Source organism: Thermothelomyces heterothallicus, assembly GCF_042370625.1.
Source record: "Thermothelomyces heterothallicus CBS 202.75 unplaced genomic scaffold P884_scaffold_14, whole genome shotgun sequence".
Classification (NCBI taxonomy): domain Eukaryota; kingdom Fungi; phylum Ascomycota; class Sordariomycetes; order Sordariales; family Chaetomiaceae; genus Thermothelomyces; species Thermothelomyces heterothallicus.
The window spans coordinates 317,460-340,700 of record NW_027192575.1 but is presented as its reverse complement, the minus strand read 5'-3'; the positions used below and the strand labels follow the sequence as shown (position 1 = coordinate 340,700).

At 56.8% G+C, this 23,241-nt stretch overlaps 8 protein-coding genes across 8 annotated transcripts; 1 reads left to right on the top strand and 7 right to left on the bottom strand.

The window, feature by feature from the left end:
- Positions 1-191: 191 nt before the first annotated feature.
- On the bottom strand, positions 192-2,100 carry P884DRAFT_260620 (PIN domain-like protein). Its single transcript, XM_069441477.1, has 4 exons — positions 1,839-2,100; positions 1,785-1,789; positions 1,168-1,729; positions 192-1,004 (listed from the first exon to the last, which is right to left on the bottom strand). The coding sequence occupies exons 1-4, from the start codon at positions 1,935-1,937 to the stop codon at positions 483-485; spliced, it is 1,188 nt and encodes a 395-aa protein (XP_069296776.1). The 5' UTR covers positions 1,938-2,100; the 3' UTR covers positions 192-482.
- Positions 2,101-3,013: 913 nt separating this feature from the next.
- On the bottom strand, positions 3,014-4,887 carry P884DRAFT_270430 (ferric reductase NAD binding domain-containing protein; the record flags this gene model as incomplete). The annotated part of the gene is made up of 3 exons (XM_069442351.1): positions 3,014-3,047; positions 3,106-4,623; positions 4,688-4,887. 3 exons carry the CDS (start codon positions 4,885-4,887, stop codon positions 3,014-3,016), a joined length of 1,752 nt encoding a protein of 583 aa, XP_069296775.1.
- Positions 4,888-8,227: 3,340 nt separating this feature from the next.
- P884DRAFT_202682 (ubiquitin-conjugating enzyme/RWD-like protein) lies at positions 8,228-9,167 on the bottom strand (the record flags this gene model as incomplete). Its single annotated transcript, XM_069438447.1, has 5 exons — positions 8,228-8,367; positions 8,437-8,620; positions 8,693-8,722; positions 8,849-8,894; positions 9,124-9,167. 5 exons carry the CDS (start codon positions 9,165-9,167, stop codon positions 8,228-8,230), a joined length of 444 nt encoding a protein of 147 aa, XP_069296774.1.
- Positions 9,168-10,320: 1,153 nt separating this feature from the next.
- Positions 10,321-11,732, bottom strand: P884DRAFT_300470 (acyl-CoA dehydrogenase/oxidase; the record flags this gene model as incomplete). The annotated part of the gene is made up of 3 exons (XM_069444768.1): positions 10,321-10,367; positions 10,424-11,449; positions 11,519-11,732. 3 exons carry the CDS (start codon positions 11,730-11,732, stop codon positions 10,321-10,323), a joined length of 1,287 nt encoding a protein of 428 aa, XP_069296773.1.
- A 332-nt stretch (positions 11,733-12,064) lies between these two features.
- On the bottom strand, positions 12,065-13,473 carry P884DRAFT_260612 (integral membrane protein S linking to the trans Golgi network-domain-containing protein). The gene is made up of 2 exons (XM_069441476.1): positions 12,816-13,473; positions 12,065-12,705 (listed from the first exon to the last, which is right to left on the bottom strand). Exons 1-2 carry the CDS (start codon positions 13,064-13,066, stop codon positions 12,309-12,311), a joined length of 648 nt encoding a protein of 215 aa, XP_069296772.1. The 5' UTR covers positions 13,067-13,473; the 3' UTR covers positions 12,065-12,308.
- A 130-nt stretch (positions 13,474-13,603) lies between these two features.
- Positions 13,604-14,350, top strand: P884DRAFT_260611 (cytochrome oxidase c subunit VIb-domain-containing protein). Its single transcript, XM_069441475.1, has one exon. The coding sequence runs from the start codon at positions 13,932-13,934 to the stop codon at positions 14,175-14,177; it is 246 nt and encodes an 81-aa protein (XP_069296771.1). The 5' UTR covers positions 13,604-13,931; the 3' UTR covers positions 14,178-14,350.
- Positions 14,351-15,329: 979 nt separating this feature from the next.
- On the bottom strand, positions 15,330-18,581 carry P884DRAFT_31000 (uncharacterized protein). Its single transcript, XM_069445179.1, has 2 exons — positions 16,368-18,581; positions 15,330-16,293 (listed from the first exon to the last, which is right to left on the bottom strand). Exons 1-2 carry the CDS (start codon positions 18,486-18,488, stop codon positions 15,427-15,429), a joined length of 2,988 nt encoding a protein of 995 aa, XP_069296770.1. The 5' UTR covers positions 18,489-18,581; the 3' UTR covers positions 15,330-15,426.
- Positions 18,582-20,126: 1,545 nt separating this feature from the next.
- On the bottom strand, positions 20,127-22,360 carry P884DRAFT_245045 (uncharacterized protein). The gene is made up of 3 exons (XM_069440406.1): positions 21,645-22,360; positions 20,969-21,583; positions 20,127-20,842 (listed from the first exon to the last, which is right to left on the bottom strand). Exons 1-3 carry the CDS (start codon positions 22,164-22,166, stop codon positions 20,363-20,365), a joined length of 1,617 nt encoding a protein of 538 aa, XP_069296769.1. The 5' UTR covers positions 22,167-22,360; the 3' UTR covers positions 20,127-20,362.
- Positions 22,361-23,241: the final 881 nt, after the last annotated feature.

The window sequence follows — 23,241 nt, the reverse complement described above, 5'->3', positions numbered from 1 at the left end:
AAAGCGCCCTTTGAAGGCTCCGTTAAAATAACTAGGGGCTAAAGAAGTGGGAGGACCACGTTACCAAGTGGATTTTGGGGGTTGATGGGGGACGTACGGAGTATTCATACGGAGTAGCGTACGGGCACATAACGAGGATTACTGGAAGCAATGCCGAGCAATGCCAGACATCACCGAGCTGCATGCCCAAGGTACACTTTGGCGCAAGATGCATCTGTAAGCCTTGCGAGTATATTCTGCGAATTTCAGCGGTAGCAAGATGGTTTTTTCGTGCCCATGTGATCCGTGATATCGGATTTGCAAGAGTTCCTGACTATTGCCCTGACCGCAACACCACCAACGCCGAGCCGAACTGCGATCCTCTCCCGACTGTTAGGAAATCGAAAACGAAGCAGGATGAAGCTCCAAAACGGATGGTTGATAATAAGACAGGCGCGCTCCTCGTTTCGAGAACCGGCATTGAGACCAGATTGAGGCGCCTCTCAAACAGCACCACGCGGCTTTGCCTTCGCCTTCGCCTTCTCCTTCTTCTCCTCCTTGAGCTTCTTCTTCTTGGCTTCGTTCTGCTCTTCGAGCTTGCGCTTGTGCGCGGCCTTTTCCTCCTCGGTCTTGGGTAACACCTTGAAGAAGCCTTCAATGCGCGATTGCTGCGAACTCTTGAGATTCTTCTCGAGGCGCGCGCCGCCCGAGCGCACCCGGTCCTCCGAGAATCCCTTTTCGTGCACCAGGAATTGCACCAGCCCCTCGATGTCGGGCTTCTCCCATTTGAAGTCGCACAGCGGGTCGTCCGCCTGCCGCACATCAGGCGAGAAGAAGAGCTCGCGCGCGTCCTCAAACGGCCAGTCGTCTGGTACCGTGTAGCGGCCCTTGGGGTCATTCTTCATGAACTCAACGACCTTGTCCAGGCTACCGTGTTCGCGGATCAGTTTGAGCGCTGTGGACGGGCCCACTTTGGGGATCGGGTCGAGATAGTCGCAACCGAGCAGAATGCAAAGATCGACAAACTGGAACGACGAGAAAGGAAATTAGCATCTGAACATCTAAAACGATAGAGGTATAATAAAGAAAGAACAAGAAAAAAATTTTTTGAAAAAAAAAAAAAAAAAAAAAAAAAAAAAAAAAAAAAAAAAAAAAGAAAAAACTTCAGGAGTCATCGGGGTCACCAACCTGCTTCCTGTCCATGTTCAGGCCCTCCAAGACTTTGCTGACATGAATTTCTTGAATCGGCTCCTTGCGCTGCTCGCTGAAGGTAAGATGACGCAGCAGGATCGGGGCGTCAAAGCAGAGGGTATCCATATCCTCGCTGGCGGCAGCGTAGACCTTGCCGGCGCGCGCTAGCACCGCGCATTGGGCCTCGGCCTCGGTGGGCGCGACGATGTAGGGGATGCCCATCAGCTTGAGCAGCCGCTGGCACTCGGCGTTGTGTTCCTTCGTGACGCGCACCGTCCTTCGTGAGAACTTCTCCACGTCTTCGGACGTACCCGTCTCCTTTGCCTCCTCGAGCCCCTCGGTCGCCTCCTGTTTCCTCTGGAACCGCCGGGCCAGCTCGCCGGACTTGAGCTTCGGCGGAGCGCCGTCGAAAACGTAGAGCGGCTTGATCCCGTTGTCGACCATGCGAAGCGTGCGGTAAAACATTCCCATCAGGTGTGACGTCGTCTCGCCGCTGTCGTTCATGAGTTGTTGGCCGTCTGATCGCACGGCGATGAGGAAGCTGTAGATGCTCATTGAACTATTGTCCGGTTAGATGAGGCCTCTTGCGCATCGGATTGTATGCCAGATCGTACGCATCCTATGATCTGTTAGCCTGAAAGCCAGAAGTCGCCTACGGAGAAACTTACAATTGCGACCTTGCGGCCGAACTGATTCTTGATGTCGCCTTCCTTGATGGCATCTGGAGCTTCCTCCTTGATGATGGAGAAGAGTTGTTTTATACCCATCTTTACTGCGTGTCTTACGCTGGTGACAGGAGCCGAAACCGCTCTCTCCTCAAAGATGCGTGAAAGTAATTGTCGTTAATAAACAGGTATTGGAAAAGAAGTTGAAGGAACGGCAAGTAGGGGAAGGTAGCAGGCGCATTTGTGATGTCACAGGTTTGGAGGTCCAAACGCGACCCGTTCAAGGGCGTTGCGACGCGCCGTACCGCGAATTAAAGTGGAGCCCATTAACTACACACGCTCCCAGCCCGCAGCGGGGTTTAAACTCTTGCAAGAGTTTGAAGAATGCATGATGTGCAGGTCTTGCACAGAAATACCGAGATACATAATGAATGCTCGAATCGCTAGTTGTACGCATGATGCTCCCTTACAACGCCTGAAATGCATGCGCGTCTATTGCAGAGGATGACCGAATGCAGGAAAGGCTCAGAATATCCTCGAACTTCCGTCTCGTACTCCGTATACGCTTGTACTTGAGGGGTAGATAGCAAAACCAAGGTGAATTCGCAAAAAGAAAAAAGAAAAGATGCCTGGATACAGAAACAACTATTTTAGACAGTTTATGTACCAAAGATGTTGATCCGTGTCGGCCCCCTGCCATAGGCATTTACCAGGCCCTATTAAGCCGTGATTCAACCACTGTATGGAGAAAACAGGCGATGGCGACCGGGAGATTCAACACAAGCTTCAAATATAGACCCGAAGTAGCGAAAAAGCGAGCGTGTCCTGCTTAAGCGGCTTTGATGGGGGATACCCTGTTTTCTCCGCTGTACGTTTGCCCTGGCAGAGGGGCCGCACCCCGGCATCGACGTCGTGAGATGCCGCAAGTGTTACATGACCCAGACGTCGACAGACCAACAAGCTGCTGTCGTCTTCGCATATGCAGAGTAAACGCGCCTGTGGGCCCAATTGCCGGCGCTGCTGGCGTCCTGCGCCCCGATAAAAGAACGGAGAACGGAAGCGGGGCAAAAAAAAAAAAAAAAAAAAAAAAAAAAGAGAGAGGGTAAAAGCCTTCCATCTTTTTTTTTCTTTTCTTCCTCTCGAAAACGGGTCTCGCGCAGCTTGAGGAAGAGAGTGGTTCAGAAATTCTCCTTGCCCCAAACAAAGTTGAACCTGGATCATTTGTCAGTAGGGGCACTCATGAGCCTTACAAGCTAGGGATTCAACTCACCCAGGCTCGCTGTACTTGTTGCACAAGATATGTAACGTGCTTCCCAATCCCTTGGGACCACAGAAGAACACACCGGCCTCGGAGGGACTGTGTAGCTTCCTGATGCCTCTAAAGATCATATCCCAGTTAGGACGGCCAAAGTTGGTCGGTGAGCGCAAGCCGGTAATCGTGTCCTTGTCGGCGTTGGCATCGTTGATCATGATGTTGGTGGCATCGTCGACCTTGATCTTGGCAGTCAGGTAGGTGTGAATCTCGATACGGTTATCCACGTCTTGTGCCTCGATGGCAAGAAGCAGGGAGCGGAACCACTCGAAGGAGCCGAAGTCTCTGCAGATCCAGAAAAAGTACACCTTGCTGAGCCGCGTCTTCTTCTGCGGGTAGTTCATCCGGTACCAGATCGACTTGAGGATGGAAGCGAACGGGGTCACGCCGATACCAGCGCCGCACAGGATCGAGATCTCATACTTGAACACGTCCTCGGATGCCGATCCAAACGGCCCGTCGATGTAGACCCGGGGAAGCACCCGCCTCAAAGCCGGATCCACCTCGTTGTTGTCCTGGTCGACGCCGACAACCTTGGACGAATCGTTCTTCTTCTTGTCGAACTCGCACCCGAGGGTCTCGGCAACCGCTCGCGTGAAGTCGCCCACGACGCGCATGTGGATCGAGATGTAATCCTCCTCGGGCGCGCTGGTCAGGGTGAACGGGTGATACTGCCACAGCGAGACGGCGGGGCAGCAGAAGAAGATGTACTGGCCGGCTCTCGTCTTTGTGTTTTCCTTCTTGATCTGGATCTCGCACACGTTGCTCGGGTGCTGGATGACCTTGGAGATGTACGTCCGGTGCCGGCCGCGGATCTCGCGAGCAATGCGCTCGGCGAGGTAGGCGAAGCCGCCGTACATCCAGTATTGCCAGAAGACGCCGATAGCCGAGGCGCCGGTCGAGACACAGAAGGGTGCGAAGTCGGACTGGATCATGCAGAAAGCGCCGTGGATGGACCAGAAGAAGAAGAAGATGATGAACATGTGGTGCGTGTACCAGAACCGCTCGTAGTTGGCGCGACGCGTCTTCTCAACCGACGTGATGACCATGCCCGTCAGGGCGATCAGCATGACGTATCCCGTCCAACCGGGACCCGAGACCAGGTTGGCCAGCAGGAATCCGTAGAAGCCGAGGTTATTCTTGGCGGCGATCTGGGCAAAGTTGTTCCAGTGGGCAATCGTGTGAACCCAAGAGAAGAAGAAGATGGACCACGCCGTGGTGATGTGGAACGTGATGTTCTTGTCGAACTGGATGATACCGTTGAGCGGGGTCTGCCTCGCCAGCGAGATGAGCGTGCGGCAGACTGGGAAGAGGATCAGGGCGACATCGACGTGGAGGACCAGGGCAGAAGAACGGGCAATCATGAACGTCGGCCCAAACGTATCCCGCGCGACCTGGAGGCTGTCCTTGAGCGCGTAGTGCACGAAACCGAACGCGAACACGGTCGCGTGCAGCAACATGAACACGAAGACGAAACTGCGGCGGCGATTAGCCCGAGTGCCGTGCGGTGTAGCGGACAACCTGGGAGGGCAAAACCTACATTCGGCGGTACCCTTCGTTCACCATCCACCGATCGAATTTCTCCCGGGGCGTCAGCTCTTTTTGCTTCTCCTGCGTCATCTCGCCCGACAGCAACATGCGGGTGAGCGGCGTCCATCGTGACCTTTCCGACGGCTTCGTCGACCCCCCGTTACCCCAATTGCCCCCGCCGGAGCCGCCGTATCCTCCGTAACTCGCCATCTCGTTGCCTCGGGTGTTGTGGTCGCAACTCGCAAGCACGCTGGGTCCACCCTTTTCCCTCGGATATCCCCCCCCAAAACCTCGTTCCGAGATTTTGGTCTCTTGACCTCAATCGTCTTCCTCGAGCCCTCCAGCAGGCAGTCAATGCCCGAGGCCCTGTGTCAATCCAGCGACCAAGCCGTCGGTCGGAGAAAGGGAAAAAAAAAAGGTGTCTACGAAGTAGTAAAAAAAATCGGACTCAGAACCTGCTGAACCGGCGAACGATATCCATCAAGATGGCGTTCGAGAAAGAGAGTCGTCGAATAGCAAAATTCAAGGAGCGGATTATGGGAGCCTGCTTTTGCCACGGGAGGCGAGGCGGTGATGGTCAGTCCAGGCACCTGGGAGAGATGGGCAGCACCGACAGAGAAGAGTGCAGGGAAAGAAGGGACGGGGGGAGATGGTCAGCAGCTCGAGCGCGGCGGGAGGTAGGGTACAGTGATTAAAGAGGCACCAAGCGATTCAAGCACCCGGAAACATGTTGCTGATTCGCGTAGATCATACCTGTCCACAAATGCCTACTCGCGGCGGCTGCTGTTGCGCAAACGAGGGGGGCGAAAAATGAAAAGGTCGAGAAGGCACAGTTTAGGCTCGTGCCAACGCAGAAGAGCGCAAGAAACGGAGAAGAGAAACGTGGGTCTCGAGGAGCGAGGTGGAAGCGACTGGCAAATGACTCGAAAAGGGGCACAGCGAACTGGCGCTGGTCCTTTGTCGTGAACAAAGCGTTGGAAACAGTGGGGCCCTCCTTGGGGGGGGGGAGGCCTGTGTTACACTTCGTGTCTGGCAAAGAGGAGGGGGGAGAATGGCATGCGCAAGCAGCACTCGTACGGGGAAAGTGAAGACGCCATCAAGGGGCAGGGACGCCTGTTCACGGGCAAGATCGGGAAAGAATCGAATGAGATCCCATGTCGTCGAAACAGAAGCCCTCCTGCGAAGGTTGCAATGGACCTGGGGGGAAGACGGGGGGGACTGCGAGGCTCCGTCGCGTGCGAGGGTATCGGGCCTGGGCAGCCCGGCTCGCTCCCTCCACAATCCGACCTTTCTTTTGGGCCACGCCCGGCTGTTGTCTGAGAGGCGTCAGGTAGCTGACTTGCGACCGTTTGCCGCAAATTCGGCTGGTGTGGACGTAATACTACCAATTGATAGTGTATGTGCATACATCACCCGGTACATGGCAACGGAAGAGACCAAAAGGCGCCCTCGTACAACATCTTATCCATCTCAAAGCCTCGCAGGAGCTTCGTGTTTCCGGGCTTTTTTCAATGATGACGACGACCTGCCGTCGGGGTCGAAAATGACTGGGGTCATAGACTTGTCAGGTGGGAACGAGAGATCAGACCGATCTCTCGGAGCGACAGGGACCTGAAGGTGGGTAATGGCGCCATCTTTGAGATGGACAAGCCCAGGGTTTTGCTTCATCTTTTGTCCCCTTCCGCCGCTGCGTAGAGGGCTGGCGAGGCGCTGCGTTTGGGATGGAGCGGGCGGTGGTTGCCAAGACCCGGTTTTGAGCGACTCGAGGCCTCCATAAGCCCCTCTCTGATTGGTCAGAAGGTGGCCAGGGAGGCCGGCCTGCGTTGCGAGTTACTGTTTCGGCCAAGGATCCTGATACACAGGCGGCGGTTCTGGCGCCAGCCAAATGTCGCACGCCGGCAGTGCTTCGATGCTCGACCAGACGCCCAGCAAGATGCATAACTACAGACGTACTACGTATTACGGAGCACTCCGTACTGCGCCGTGTGCCAGAGGTTGTGTGGGGGAGGGGAGGGGCGAAGGTAGGGCTAAAGACACGACTCGATCAGCAGGATGGACCCATGATGGCTTGCGGGTTGAACCGAGACAAAGCTTTTGCGGCGCCTCCATGAGGGAGTCTAGGCTTAGTTATTAGCCACAGTTCTACATTCGTTCGGTCAGGAGGTGCCAGTTACATTTTGCAACTCTCTGGCTGCTCCTTGTACGGGTAGGCACTGTACTGTACCTGAATAAAGATGCGGAAATTCAACATCGTATGTTGAAGAAATTATCGTGTACTTAGCGATCTTGTTGGAGTGTGATTGTGGTGCCGTCATCGACACCGCCCTTGAAAACCATACGTTTGTTTAAGGGTGGCCATTCCAAAATTAGCGGCGCCTATTTATCCCTGAGCAGATCTCAGGCTTCCCAGATCGCCGGCCGCGGGCTTACACTAGAGGTCGGTCATCCTGGGGGCCTTGTGATCCCAACATGAGCACGGCACGTAGTGTACCCATTACATTATAGAGTACTCCGAACCTGTCCATGGACGGATCGCGTTCTATCTGAGGAGGACTGGCTGGCATCCTCTCGGTCATTACATGATCATCTTGCCAGCGTGCCGACCAACAAAGAAGACTCATCCGGTCGGTCCTTCACGCAGCATCGTCTCCCCTCTCCACTATTATGCCCTCCGTACGGCTACTCGGGCGCATCTGCCCAGCAATCTGCTAATGCTCCCTGGAGGGCAGAGTGCCAGCCAACCTGATGGCCAATGTACCCAGCTGTCTGGCCGAGGTGGCGCAAGATACCCACAGTGTTCCGCGAACGAAGTGGTCCAGGAAAATGGATCGACATAGGAGCTAGGTGAGGCTCATTTGCCATGTCCAGGTGGGTTGCGGTGCGTGAGATGCTGTGCCTCGTCTGATAACGAACCGAGATATTGTACGAAGTAGTTTTTTATGTCTCTTCCAAAGCAAACTCGCTAGGGGAGGCGAAAGTGCTGCTTCCAGACGGTGCAAAAGGATGCAAGTTACGGCCATCGAGTAGACGCTGCTACGTGTTGCGCCAGCGAAACTTCGATGAAATCAGCCGGCAGCTAGACTATTACTGAAATCAACGTAGCAGAAGGCACTCGCAAGTAAACCAAACAATTATAGTTCCAGGTCTCTAGGCCCAAATTAGGGGACGACTGGAGTGCCAGGCGGCTCAACAACGCGCACATGTTCCACAGGCAATTGAGATGATCCGCCGACGGCAAATGTAGTTAGTGGTCGAACTCTTCCGATTTCCAGGCTACATGATGCAGTATGAATGATGGAGGCGATGCTGCCAGCCTGTGGTCCCTCTGGCAAATTAATATCGCTCCCATCGATTCCGCATGTTAAACCGTTCCGCGAGTATACCGCGCCCTTATTCAACAAAGACGCTGTCCCCGCCGCGGAGTCCAAGAGGCAGAGATCCCAGGTCCAGAGACCCAGGCCGGCCCGTAGACAACGCGAAGCGCCCGGAACCCGGTCCGATCGACGATCGCATTCAAACCGACGCTCCCTCCCCCACCCGGTTGTAACTGCTAAACAGCATACTTCCGAGTCCACTCGCGGGCTGTCTGCTCATACTTGGCTCGGTCCGTCTTGTATACATGAGCGATCTCGGGCACCAACGGGTCGTCGGGGTTCGGGTCGGTCAGCATCGAGCAGATGGAGAGCAAGACTTAACGAAGGAAGTTAGTGTTTTGTGTCTCGGAGTATGGCAAAACACGCGAATCGGCCAATCTCGTACCCTTTGAGATGGTCAATGCCGGACTCCACTGGTCACGGAGAATGTCCAGGCAGATGCTGCCGTTTGCGTTGATGTTGGGGTGATAGATCCTCGTATTGAATTGGACCTTTGGAGGCTTGAAGGGATAGTCGGTAGGGAACTGGATCTGGAGGAAGAAAACCCCGCCAGCGTACGGCGAGTCAGCCTGTTTGGGCGCGTTAGCCTTGACCATGCTCGGGAAAGGCGACACACTGAGCAGTCAGAGGTCAAAACTTACAGGACCCATGATTGTCGCTTGCCAGTGGAACTAATCAAAGAAACGTGTTAGCAGTGAACGATAGAGCCAAGATATGTCGATAGTAGCGCGTTATATGCGGCGGGCATTTTGTTGTTGTCGTTTGAGTTTTTGGGGGAGAGGAGGGGAGAGACTTACGAGATCCTCGCCCGAAGGGCCGGCAGAGCACGACGAGGGCGGATCGCTGCATCAAGTTAGCAACCGCCATCGCATGGAGAACAAGTTTATCGAAACGATGAAACGCATCTTTCGATTCCTGCCATGGCGACCGGTCTCCCAAGGTTGGGGTCGCGGACCCCGCCCTTTTTAGCCCCACCATGGCGGGCAATCGAATGACGGCACCTCAGGGTGCCCGCAGGCTCGGCGGACAGGGAAGCGAGAGGAAAAAAAAAACGGACACAAGGGAGACATACCGGCCGAGGTCAGTGAGTTCCTTGTTAATGCGCTTCAGAGCCATGTCTGGTGATATGTGATGTGTGTTTTGACGACGAGGTTCGACGTCGAGGGCCTGGGGGCGCGATGTCTGTATTTGAAGGATGTCAGCACTTTGGCGTGTGGAAGGATACAGAATCCAACTGAAATGATGCAGCGGGCGCCTGTAGTGTGGCGAGAAAAGCCGGGTGCAAAAAGGGCAAGCGCAAGAGATGGAGGCGGGAGGTTTACCCGTTAACAGCAGATAGAGCTTAAGAGAGTGTTGAGTAGGATCGCCGATGAGAAATGACGAGAATCCGAAGTTTGGCGAAGGTTCGTTAGGTTGCAAGAAGGAAAGTGAGGGGGGGAGGGTGCGGGTCGACAAAGGACGGTTCAAGGCCCCCACCCTGCCCAAGGCTGAGCCCAGGCGATGTTGGCCAAGCGGATTTTCAGGCAAGAACCGAGCTGCTGCTGGGGTCGCCGAGTTGACGCCCAATCGCCAATCAGCGCTCTTCATTAGCTAGTGGGTTTGGTGGTTTGCTCACGCGACGCCATTCGCCGGGTGACCACACTGACTTGACGGCGCCGCCGACCATTAACACACTTGCGAGTAAGTCACGAGCATGACTGTTAGTAGCAAAGTCACTGATACCGTTGCAACCCGAGCGACCCGAAAGAGCATCAAACAAGGACTCGATGTGGTTGCCACGCGGTCAGCCTGGGGACTGCGTTTTGTTTACGCCAAGGCATCCACGGAACACATTCCGGTGTAAAATACGGATCATATACATTGGCGATACCGTATCTGATGGGAGCCAGCGCACTCTCTTCCTTCTCCAAAACTTGCAAAAATATGCATCTGCGTGCTCAACTCAACACACGCACACAAACATACACAATAGTGGCGGATCAGCGGCCCGGTAATCCTCCAACTGATCCAACGACTTTCTCGAGGAGAAAGCCTCTTTCAGGATCATTCTCCAGCCAATAAGCTCTGGCAGCCGTAAGGTGGCGGGCTGTCTTCGGCCCTTGGTTATGTCAGCCCTGCTCGTCCGTAACCGGGAGGGCCGATGGCAAGCAAAGCGGGCGCTCTATATCTCGTGCACATCTATTGGACCTAAATGTATGTACATGCAGCACATGGGCCCCTGTACCTTCAAGCATCCCTACACGTGTAGACGGAAGAGCGAGCCCAATATCTAGACAAAGGCCTGAACCCCAGTAATGGCCCGGCCGAGAATGAGGCCTAGTCTCGTGCGTTAGCTCATGAGGTCTCAAACGTCAGCAGCTCCCTTGACTCACTGTGAATGTCGCTCTGACCCTCGTAGGTCTGGGTGACATAGAGGTTCGCAACATGGCGGCCGATCATGTACTCGTCGCTGACGGCGTTGCCGCCAAAGATCTCCTGCAGGACCCTCGCGTTGTAGAGGGCCCTGTCGCAGTTCTGGCGCTTGATCATGCTGATCATCTCGGGCGTCGCCTTGCCTTCGTCCTTGAGCCGGCCGACCTGGATGGCCGCGAGAGTACCGTACGCGGCATCCGTGGTCGCATCTGCCAGTTTCTTCTGGATTAGCTGATATTTGGCGAGGGGGTTGCCCTTGAACTGCTTCCGCTCGAGCGCGTAGGCCCTGGCCCGCGCGATGCAGTCCTCGAGGGCGCCGACGACGCCGAGGGCGATGCCGTACCGGGCGCTGTTGAGGCAGGTGAAGGGTCCCTTGAGGCCCTCGATATCGGGAAACATGTTCTCCTTCGGAACGGGACAGTCCTCCAGATGGATCATGCCGGTAATCGAGGCGCGGAGTCCGGTCTTGTTCTTGATGGCGGGCGTCTCCAGCGTCCCGGCGGGGCACTTCTTCCTGTCGACCAGGAAGCCGCGGATCTTGCCCGTCTCCCGCAGCTTCGCCCACACAACGAGCACGTCGGCGATGGGCGAGTTGGTGATCCACGTCTTGGACCCTTTGAGCAGGTAGTATCCCTTCTTCTGCGGGTGCTCGCGCGCGACGGCCTCCATCGAGCCAGGGTCGCTGCCGTGGTTCGGCTCGGTCAGGCCGAAGGCGCCGATGATCTTGCCCTTGGCCATGGCGGGGAGATACTTCTCCTTCTGCTCGGCGGAGCCAAAGTCATTGATAGCGCCCATGACCAGCGACGACTGCACAGACATGCTGCTCCGGTAGCCGCTATCGACGCGTTCCACCGCCCGAGTGATCAGCGCGCCGGCGACGGTCGAGACACCAGCACAGCCGTATCCGTTGATGGTGGCACCGAGCAGGCCCAGCTCGCCCATCTCTTGGAGGATCTTGGGATCATAGTGCTCATCCCGGTACGCCTCTGGTATTCCACGTCAGTCTCGAAAGGGTCAATCAAAAAAACATGGTGCAAGAGGCCGAAGCGTCTTACGGAGCACTCGCGGCAGCAGGTGCTCCTGACAGTACCGCTCAGCTGTTTCCGAGATGGCCAGTTCCTCTTCGGTCAACAAGTTCCTGGACCCGAGCGGGTCTTCCCAGTTGAACTGCGGGACGGCAGGAGTTGATGAGGCATAAGTCCTAACCGCGTGCGCCGGGCGATGGACAAGAGCCCTCGTGGGCAGTCGTCGCAGGAGGAGACGCGACATTGCTGTTAGAGAGATGTTCTGCGTACGGGATGCTTGTTCTGTTTCGTGGTATTGTATCAATGCTTATTATCAACAAGTGCCAAGCCAAACATTCCCCCGCTCATGCCTCGGGATATCGCGAGGATCGCCGTCATCGGGGGATCGTTTTCCAGCGCCGTCGTGGAGACGCGGTGGGCGCTCCCCCCCCGGTGCTAGCCGGCTTTGTTCGGGTGTTGTTGACCGGGATGAACCGGCCGAGAAGGGTTAGGGTTATACCTTACGCAAGCCGCTCATCACACGGTGATGTTGTCTGTCTCTCCCTCATGGCCCGCTGGCTGGGCAGATATAAACTCGGGAGATGTTAGTAGTGAAGAACTTTTTTCAAGGATGTGGCAAAACTGGATTTTCCTCCTCAAAGTCAAGCGATTAATCAACCGGGACAAGGAGAGATGATACAAAGCCGCATACCCATACATATATACACATACAGACCGACCAACCCCCTTCCCTCTTTTCCCCATAACGCCGTGCGATGCTCTCTGCTTGAATGCTGCTGTCCGAAACCATACGAGGCCTGGTGTGTCCCGCAGTCCCGCACTACCTGCCTGCGTCGGCAGGCAGGTTGACCATCTCGTACTCCCCGGCACCGCTTCTCTCTCTCCCTCGTCCTCTGCCCCGCGGAAAGCCTGCCTCCTCCTCGTGCCCATCCGCACCGCTTTCCCCGCCGTCGCCATTGTTTCCGCCCGTCCCCCCGGCTGTCGACGCCGCGCCGCCCCCTCCAAACGATATCGGCTGCAGCTGGCGATAGCGACAGCCCCACGTAGCCAGGGTGACCGACACGGCGCTTGCCACCGCCATGGCGAGCCACCACCCCTTGTGCCGCGGTAGCTGTCCCGAATACAATGTCACGACGACGAGATGGATGGCGTGTAGGGACAGCGCGAAGTCGAGGACGAGTTTGGAGCGGCCGACGAGGACCACTATCGCGACGGCCCTGTAAATTTGCGTTTCGAGAGTCAGCTATCTTTCCCACGAGGTCCGCGAGAGAGGGGTAGGAAGAGGGTAGTGGCGCCATGCGGGCAGCCGGGAAAGGAACAAACTTACATCGCCAATCCCCCATCCAGAACCCACACGAACCCCATCAGCCACCCCTGCGTCGTGTCGCCGCGCACGGCGTCCCAGCCAAAGACAAGGTCCAAGCTGAACTTGGTGCCCGCTATTAGCACGGTAAAGAGCATCAGGATCAGTGCGACGGCATAGTACAGCCCCTGCAGCGCGGCGATCTGGCTGAGGATCTTGAGCGGCGGGAGCTCGGAGAGGGCGCCGGGCCGCGGCGGCCGTCGCCGACGCGCCATGAGGTTGCTGTGGTTGGAAAAGGAGAGGCCCGAGGGCGTGGGGTTCCTTGTCGTCGACTACGAAGGTCTCGAATCCTCGTACTGCGCAGTCGATGGGGTTGTGTGGACAGGAGCGGACCGGTACCGGTCGAGAGGTTGTAGGACACAACTCTTCGGGAGACGGCTTCGTTGTCGGCGCAACTCGGTGTCGGCGCGCAATGGAAAAGGTTGCCTTCAGCGTTCAAGGTCGGGTGATTGTATTCTTGCAGGCGATGCGATGCCCGATCAGTCCCTGCTGATGGTTCGCGCCATGAAGCATACCTAGAAACCGTCTTGCTGGACAGCGACATGCGCCAGGGCAATGACTGCCGTTCGTTACCTGCAGCCCTCTCTGTAATGTCTCGACACTTTTGCACGTAAGGGCAGGTAATTTCCAGCGGACCAGGGTCACCGACCAAATACGGAACACCTATCCGTAATCAAGGTGCAGTTCAACAGGCCGGCCCCACCGACCCACTCGGTCTCAGCTTCCCGCTCGCAGCCGGAAAGCGGGACATTCCGAATTCGTTCGAGGCTTCGAAGCTCTGTCAAGCTCGAATAAACGGCTGCGTACACCAAAAAAAGAAGAAGAAGAAGAAAAAAAAGGAAAAGTACGAAAGTCCTGAATCAAAGTTAACGAAGGCGTTCCAGGACTAAAATTCCCGCCAACGATATCCCTACCTATCCAGCACCTACTCCGACCGCGAACGCTCGAACGAAGCAAGGCACCTTGGACTCTCTTCCCCGGTAGCTGTTCACCCAGAAGAGAGGCACCGAGCAAAAAAAAAAGAACGGCAGACGATTCGAACGAGACAACCCCTCCTTCTCCCTCTCTCTCCGCCAAACCATGGGCCTCTTCAACATCTTCTCCCCGTCCGAGGAGGAAAAGCGCGCGGCCGAGGTCCGCACGGGTGCCGTCGCCCCGACCCGCGCCGAGCGGCAGAAGTGCTGGGCCGCGCGCGACGCCTACTTTGCGTGCCTCGACGCCCACAACATCGTCGACGCGATCAAGGACGACAAGAAGGCGGCCGCGGCGTGCGGCGGGGAGGGCGCGCAGTTCGAGAAGGATTGCGCCGCCCAATGGGTGAGTTAGTTTGATTGATTACCGCTATTGTTTTATCTGCTGTTCGCTGGGCGGTGGCGGAGACCTGCCTGCCTATGGCGGGGATGGCGTTTTTTTTTCTCAGAGAGATAGAGAGAGAGAGAGAGAGAGAGAGAGAGAGAGAGAGGGAATTTACTGACACAGGCGCCTGGTTTGGCGGGCGGCAGGTCACATACTTCAAGAAGTGGCGGGTGCAGGACATCCAGAAGAAGGCGAGGCTGAAGGAGCTCGAGGCTCAGGGGGCGAATAAGATGGACGTGCAGACCGAGTTCACCCCTAGGAGGTGATCCAGGACACGGTCTTGCTGCTGGCTGGTGCTGTGCGAGTTGCACAAGACAGGCAGAATGTATTATACGATGTAATATGGTTTTCTTGCGCATTTGGGATCATCCTCTGAATACTCGGCGTCGGTTTGGGTTGGTTCTAGGCAACACTGTTGAATATCTCGATACACTAGCAATTAGAGTCAGGTCTTGCGTATCTGGGGATTGCCTGGGCTACGGTGTCTTAGCCGACCGAAACCCACGAGGACAATATCCCAAGTCCGACATCATATTGTATCCGTACCTGGCCTTCACCCGAGATATGCTCCTCTCAAAGACCATCTGACCAAGGAGAATAACAACACACGATAACACGTTACGGATTGATCACACAAAGACCGATAGTCCCGATGTTGGAAGTCCTGGGTGACCAAAGAGTATGTCCATTGCCCACAACAGAGGTCTAGTTGAATGACTTGCTAATGCGATTCTAGCGACAGCCTGTCCCGGCCATGGGTAATTAGAGGAAAAGCGAAATACGGATCCAACCGACATGGAAAAGAGAAACTGGTGTGAACATAACCGTATAGGAAAGAAAGACAAGACTGACAGAAGAAAAAAAAAAAAGAAGTACAGGACAAAGGAACTTGCGTGGTGTGTATGCTGCTTGATGCTTCGTGGTATCATGTTGTGTGCAATGAGACAGATGTTGAGATGAAAAACCACCGGGCTCGTACAGTTCCCACCATTCACCTTTCCCTTTCCGCTTCCAATGCCGAGCATCTCTCTGGTGTAAACCGTCCGGCTATTCTACCGGTGCGGATCTTGCCCAAAACCCGACTGCGCACCATTCTTTGCAGAAGTCGAGGTCGAACTTGCTCCCACTCCAGCCGGACGGGCTGCGCCTCCAACACTGATGGTTGTTGTGGCACCCTGGCCCGCTGCGACAACTCAATCGCCGGCTCAACATCATCGCACTACGACGTGGATTGAGCATGAGCCGAACCCGCCTTTGGAAGGGGCGGCAACGCCTTGTCGAGGCTTTCGCGACTGAGCTGCTGTGGTATGCTCAGGGACTTCTGGGACCCTCCGAGACTGCGGGGGCCGCCGTTGCTGCCGTTGCCGTTGCCGCTGCCAATACCGTATCCACTATCGGCACTGGCCGGCTTCGCTTGCCCGGTATACCCATGCCCCGTCTTCGGCGGAGTTGGTGGAGGTCGTGCGTTCATGTTGCTGCTCCCCTTGCTGCCACTGCGGCGGCCAAGGAGCGGGTTTGCGAATCCCGGTGCCAGCTCGTCGCCCTCCTTAGCGGGGGTCAATGGCCGGCCCTCGCTTTCCGTTGTGAGGCTACTAACGTGACTGTTTCGGCTGCGGTCTCCCGTTGATGTGCCCTCAGCCGCTTCTTCCACGACGGGAAGAACAGTCGTCTCTCTGCGCTCGGTTGCCGACGGACTCCCATTCTGGCTGGATTTGCCGGGCCCCGCGTTGTTTGAGGTAGGAGCGGTGATGGTCGTTCTGAGAACCCGCTCCGGTACGTCTTCCTCTGTCCCAGCTCCCTCCCAGGCTCTCGTCTGCTGCGCTGCCCGGGTTTGGCCTGGTGGCGAAGAGGTGGGGGGTAATGGAGGCCCGCGGTTCGGGACAGGGGGGACTGCAGCAGCCGATTCGGCCGCGAGCGCAGCATCCCGCTCTTGCGCGGCCCTGGAAGCTTCTTCTCGCGACATGGTCATGCTCGAAATAAAGTTGATAAACCGCTCACCATATTCTTGGGGTGGAAGAGCCGAAATCTGACTGCGATCACTTGAAAGGCCTTTCCAGAAGTGTTCTATCTTCTTGACGATACCGTACTAATGACGAGGAAGTTAGCTCAGTCCAGTTAAAGCGTGAGAGAGTCCTGCGGAGGGAAGGGGGTTCAGCATACGTGGGTGAGGCAGTCGATCACGCCCAAGTAGTAGATCTCATCTGCTGGAGCATTGTCCTCATGCGTCGCCCTAAAGCCACCGTCATCCTGGTTGAAGATAAATCCTGGCCGGCCCTGGCCTTCCTCGAGTTCATCCGGCATCCGGCTGCTGGTCTCTCCCATCGGCACGGGCTTTTCGGACTGGATCATTTGGCGCAGCTCTCGAGCCTTGCGTTGGTTTTCCAACTTGGAGGGCGTCCGCATGAGAACTGAATGAGGGTCGAAGTCTTCCGAGGCACTGTTACTCCCGCCCGGGTTGAAGACGCGTAGCGTTTTATCCCTCAGGTTCTCCTCGTTGCCCCTCTGGAGATCGTGGATGCCTATGAGCAAAGAGTAATCCATAATCTGCAATCTTTGCAAGAGCCGCACATCTTTGTACAGCTGCTCCAGGAAGAGTTGTCTTTTTTGGAGGCCCAGCTCGAGATTTCTCTTCCGCCGGAGCCAGTTCAGATCCTTCAGGGTGGCCCTTGGATTGTGTTCCAAGTCTTCTTCCTTGTAATCCCGACCGATAGTCGAGCCCTTCAAGTCAAATGTTTGGTGGATGTCCCTGTGAGGCGGGAATAGGTTGTTCATGACGACAAAATGGATCTTTCTCCCGTACGGCATCTTGACCCGGTGAAGTCCGTAGAACTGTGAAAGGAGCGTGTTGGGGTTTTCCTTGACGTGTTGGTAGTAATCCTTCAGGATCCTGCGGAGGAACTTATGCTCAGCATGGTGGATCGTCTTGATGATGTACTTGTAATCCCGGGAAAAGTAGAAAAAGCTCCCGCTCTTTCCCGGGGACCCGAGTTCTGACAGGATATACTTTCCGGTCAGCGACATGAGGTAGTCGGCGGGATCCAGCCGGAAGAGGGCACGAAGGTGGCGAAACACCCAAGGGGCGTAATCCTTGAACTTGAAGTCGTACTTGGCTGACGGGACCAGCTCGTTTCCGGCGATATCAAAGGTGGACTTCTGCTTCACTTCGAAATCGGCGTCCGTCAGGGGCCGGTCGAGCTTGGCATTGGTTCGTGAGACGGCCACGCGGATGCCAGTCAGCATGTTATAAGCCGTCACCCAGTTCGCGTGCGTCTCGTCAACCTTTGTCCCGACCAGCACCCTGTCGTCATCCTCGAGCTCCCTCTTCCTCCTCTTACTGGCACGCTTCTGTCTGTACGCCTCTGCCCAACGCATGGCGTCCTCGTCAGGGATGACCTCGTCCCGCGGGCCATCAGAATGGAGGGAACGCGTGTTTCTCCTCGCCAAGCTCAGAGACGCCCGGCGTCCACCAGACGGCGTGATAGTCGGCGAGAATCTGCCGCTTGAATAGGCGGTGTCAAATCCGTCTCGCGAGCCGCGCGCGGATGACGTCTTGGGCACTTCTAGGGTGTGCCGATGCTTGATCCCGGGCGTGGGAGGAGACGGCAACTGGCCAGACGAGTTTGGCTGGTCGTAGACGGAAGGTGAAGAGTATCGATGGGGCGATTTCTGATTTCTCTGGCTCGAGGCTGCGCTCACCCCGGGCGCAGGTGGGCTGGCGGCAGGGATGCTCGGCGAGGAAGGCCCACAGTCAACCGAGCGAACGTCGCCTTTACCGGCAGGATGCAAGTGCACTTCAACACCCGGTGGTGACTGTGGATTGCCGTTCTCGGGTGTGGCGCGTGGAATTCCGTCGCTCAGCTTTCGGCCCTGCAAATCATCGCCGGCCCCCCTATTCCCCGAGTTTGGGACCGTCCGATCGACGAGTGTTGCCGAGTGAGTAGGTTGCGGCGATCTTCGGCTGGCAGACTCGACACCGGCCACACCATTAGGTTCTCCACCAGAAGGTCCATTCCGTGACGAACTCATACTCCGTGGGCCGGATGAGTCCTTGGCAGCCCGCTGGTCCGGTTCGATGGACGTTTCGGATGTGCTGGATGAAGTCGTCGAGTTGGCCGAACTCCCGCCAAAGCTCTCGTTGGACGTGTGCGAATGCGGCTGGCGAACCATTTGTCCATGGGCTTTCGGTTGGGTTAAACCGTACTCGACGGCCCGGTCGAGGTGCACAACACCCGAGGACTGCGAGTCAATTGCCGTGTTCGCGTCCGACACGAAGGAGGGCATTTCGGGGCCGGCGATAGGGGTCGGGATGCGCTCGGCAACTGTAACTCCGTCGGCGAAGGTCCAAGATCAGGCCCGGCCGGCAGCTGCAAACATGCTCGGGAACGCCGAAATTGAGTAGCGAATTGATAAAATGAAGGTTCGGCGCGATGTCGTCGTCGGATAGGGTCATAAAGGGGGGGGAGGGGAATGCTCGGCTCTGTCTGGCGTGTTGTCGTCAGGGTTGCGCTTGGCGGTCTAGTTGTTTCTGGGCGGCGGGACGTTTAGGAACCAGGCGAGCGGAGCTGGAACTGAGGTCGCTCGTTGGTGATTTGCCCAGTTCTCTTTCCAATCAGCGGCATCAAGAAAACTCGTTGAGATGCGTGGCAACGGGCAATTGCGACGGCATAGCACCGTCTGTATCACTCGACGTGTACGAAGTGTTGGAAGCAGAGCAGCGCGGAACGGCAACAAGGGAACGCTCGTTTGCGGTGGCTGTGGTGACCGGGGCCAAGGGACGGGCTCGGGGGTTGGAACTAGGCGCAGCTGTGAGGAGAAATTGTGTGGGCCGACCTTGCCCAATTGAAGCTCCGCTGACGACGAGGAAATGGAGCACAGCGCATGGAGCCGGACCACCACCCGCGGTATGGCGTTTCCAGTTGGCAGGGCAGTTACAGGGCGCAGGGCTTCGGTTAGCAGCTGGGTAGTGCCTTATTAAAGCCGGAGCGACCTACCTAAAGGTTACCTTAGTTAGGTACGCGACTTTAGTGCGTTTGCAATGCGAGAGCACGACGGAAAATGTACTCTTCAAGTAGAATAAATAACCTCACATACCACCTACCTTTCTCCTCTTCATTCCATCCTCGTATCGCCCCCCGACAATCAGGCACGCGCCGTGCTTCCTTGCGAACCACGCAGTATCGTCGGGCACCTCCTTGGCAGCGCATACAGGGGCTGGAGATTACTGCGGATTAACACTAGTAACACACTAGAGGTAACCAGTCAGCTGGTTCCGTTCTCGAGAAGCGAAGCTTTTGTTGAGGAACGTCTCTTCCATAGCTATCTGTCTGATACCCGATTTCGCTGGATTTTTGAATCGTTACCAATGCCAAATAACGGACACCAAGCCTGATTCGGCCGTTGCTTGATTTTCGAACCTCAATTTGCAGGGATTCATTTCGCCATCCCCCTGTTTCCGGTGCCTGGAAGGAGAGGCCTGGGGCTGCTGATTGCCCCACCCAGAATCGGAAGACCGGCAGCTCGACTGTTCCGACTTGTGTCGTCACTCTTCTCGCGGTTGAGGAGATGCGCAAGGGTAGGCTACAGTGGCACCGTAACAGCGACCAGTGCCTTGCTCTGGGGACAGACATACGTACACACACAAGCAAGTAATCCGTAACTACATGTTTGTGAAGTGATGCGGGGGTTTGGTTGTCCAGGAATATTTAGGACATCCTCCACCTTCAGGTTTCCTTCAGGTTTCGCACATCACTTCAATCTCCCGTTTTTACTCGCAGCCACTCCCAAACAAGGCCCAGCGAAAGTGGCAGACAGCGTGAGCCCTGCAAGAAGCAGTATATCATCATAAACGGGAGAGGACTAGTTACAACGGTGCAGCGATGAACATCAAGTACCCCGAGGTCTAACTAATGATATTACTGTCTCTAGGATTAACTACGGAGTACAGCGTACAGTATCAAGTCATCTTGGAACAGACGTCTCATTCATCACTCATCAGGTCCACATCAAGACCATCCGGGTATCGGCAGGAACATCAACAACAGCCGGACGCCACCGCGCTTCCCAGTGCCCAGACCACGCACGACAAACCAAAGAAAAACCTGGAAAGAAAGAAAGAAGAAAAAAATCAAAAGGGCGCCAACACCTCTACACCACACTTACTCGGTCCGCCGGTCGACGATCGGCTGCCCCACCGGCCTGCCCATCACGAAGCCGGAGTTCGGCCCACCAAGCTGGAATACTCTCTGGCCGCGGACCCAGGTCTCGCGGACGCGGCCGGTGAAGGTGTGGCCCTCCCAGGGGGAGACGCGGTTCTTCCAGCGCATCTCGGCGGCGCGCAGGGTCCAGACGTCGGCGTCGTCGAAGACGCACACGTCGGCGTCCATGCCGGCGCGCAGCCCGCCCTTGCGGTGCGCCAGCCCGACCTGCCGCGCCGTCGCCTGGGAGCACATGCGCACGATGTCGACGATGGACGGCGCCCGGTCCCCGCGCGCCGCCCGCTCCGCCGCCGTCGTGTGCAGGATCGGCAGCCCGAGGCCGACCGACGAGATGCCGCCCCACGCGGCGAAGAAGTCGCCTTGCTGTTTGGCTTCGGCTGCGCCGGGCGTTTGGGCCCCGGGAAGCAAGTCGACGGCATCCTCATCCTCGTCCTCCTTTTCCTTTTCCCGTCCTCGTGCTCGAAGTTCTGCTTTCGCTTCTTTCTCTCGCCTCTCCTCCTTCGCTCCCCCCCCTCCAACCCCCCGTTCCCCCCCTAGCCGCGGCACGTCGATGCCAGAGTCGGCGTGCCGCACGGCTGGCCGGGGCCCCTCCTGGTAGGCGGTCTGAAGGTGCGGCGGCAGCAGCTTGAGCTCCGGCGTGCACGGGGAGTGGTCCGAGACGATGGTCTTGATGCACCCGTCGGCGTCGGTGATCTCGTCCCAGAGCTTGTCCTGGTTCGTCTGCGCGCGGATCGGCGGGCAGCACTTGTGCCTGGTGTCGCCGTCCGGGATGTCGTCGGACGCGAGGCCGAGGTAGTGGAAGCACGTCTCGGCCGTGATGTTGATGCCGTCCTGGCGCGCCTTGCGCAGGATGGGAACGCACTCGGCCGCGGAAAGGTGAACGATGTGCAAGTTCAGCTGCGGGGCCAGGTGGGCCAGCGACAAGATCTGCTCCACGGCGGTCGTCTCGAAGACGGGCGGTCGCGAGTCCAAGAAAGTGCCGTAGCTGCCCGGCTCGCCGGTGGGCTGGGCCGGGGCTTCGGATTGCTGCGCTGCGTCTCCTTCGGGGGCGGCAGCCGGAGGGACCATCTCGGCGTGGAACATCAGCGTGGTGGGCGTGCCATTCAACGTCTTCATTGCTAGTGCAATGTCACCTGGCGACACGGCAGGAAACTCCTCGACCTGGCTGTTGGGTCAGTGATCCATTCAGCCCAATGTTTTGTCTCCCGCCAGCGAGACTCACGCCTGAGTCGATGAGGAAGCCCTTGAAGCCACGGACGCCGGCTTCTACCAAAGGGAGCAGCTCGTGAGCATTGCCGGGGATGACGCCGCCGTAGAAGCCAACGTCGACCCAGCACTGTCCCTGGCTAGCAGCGAGCTTCTCCTGGAAGCCCTTGAGGGTGGTTGTGGGAGGGATGGCATTCAACGGCATGTCAATGACGGTGGTGACACCTCCGGAGGCCGCAGCCCGAGTGCCCGTGTTGAAGCCTTCCCACTCTGTGCGACCGGGCTCGTTCAGGTGCACATGGGCATCAACGAGCCCCGGGAGCAAGAGCTTCGGGCTATAGTCATGGTATAGGGTCTCCGGCGGAAAGGAGCTCTGAGAGAGGACCTGTGGGACGACGGACAGGATCTTGCCAGTGGCCGGCGAGACGATTATGGTTGCGGGGGTGAGCACGAGCGAGTCATCCGGGAGCGTGATGACGGTCCTCGTTGAGGCCAAGACGACGACGGGCTCATCGTGGGAGGGGGTCGGGACCGTCATCTTGAAGAACGTGCAGTGCTCTCAACGGTGGCTTCTCGGGGAAGAGAGGGGAACGAGAGAGGCGCTGATAACGGAGAGAGGTATGGGAAGAGACGGGCCTACGATCGGAAGGACGAAGTCCTTCTTCTCTTGGTCTATAGGGTGGCTCGGGCAAAGTGGGTAGGAGTGAGTTGGAACGGGGCAACAAACTGATTCATTATCGACGTCGGGAGCGCAGATAAGCCGAGCGGGAAAGAGGTTATGATGGGACAAATGAGACAGGTGGGTAAGGGCCCAAGAGATAAAGGAAGGTGGCCCAAGAGCGGCCCTCCCGAGTTTGGCCGGCACACGGTCTCCGTTTTCAACTTCTCCGACCGATCCAACACAAAGGAAGATATGTGGGCTCAAGGAGTCTCGACACAAGAGAGAGCCCCAGAGAGGCCCACCGGCCCGCAACTGACCTCGAAATACAAGCCTTCCAGGGGCTTGTAAAACGCACACACACATAGTTACAAGTAGACACACGCACAAACACAAAAACACACACACACACACACACACACACACACACCGCGACACGCCGAGGAAGAGTAAAGTAAGAATGCTGGCCGTCCTACATATTATGTTCTGAAATTGCCCATGCGGCCTTCCGCTGCTCAGACCGCGAGGGGCAGTGAAAAGCGTCACCAAAGCCCGTTGTCGGATCCCAGCAACTGGCTTATCCGGCAACGGTCATTGGCCGGGCTCTCAAGGCTCGGAGCCAGCCGCTCTCCGAACAGGCAATTGGGTCATACCACCAGAAGCCAGCCAATCACGGTGCCGTTGACAGACAAAGCGTTATCCCTGTTAAACGCTTTGGACTTTGCCGACACCGCCCCCTGTTTCCTTTTTTGGCGACCATCCGAAGCTATCGTGGTTGAGATGTGAGATTTCCATCGAGTAACGATCGAGTAACCTGGAGAAGCCTGCAATTCTGATTCGCCACCACAGCCCACCCCAGGCCCGTTCGGGGTTCCTTCCCATGCAAAGAAGCAACGTAAAGCGCTCTGCAACGCGTCATGTTTGTACGTTATACCTCCCTAACAAAGTATTGTAT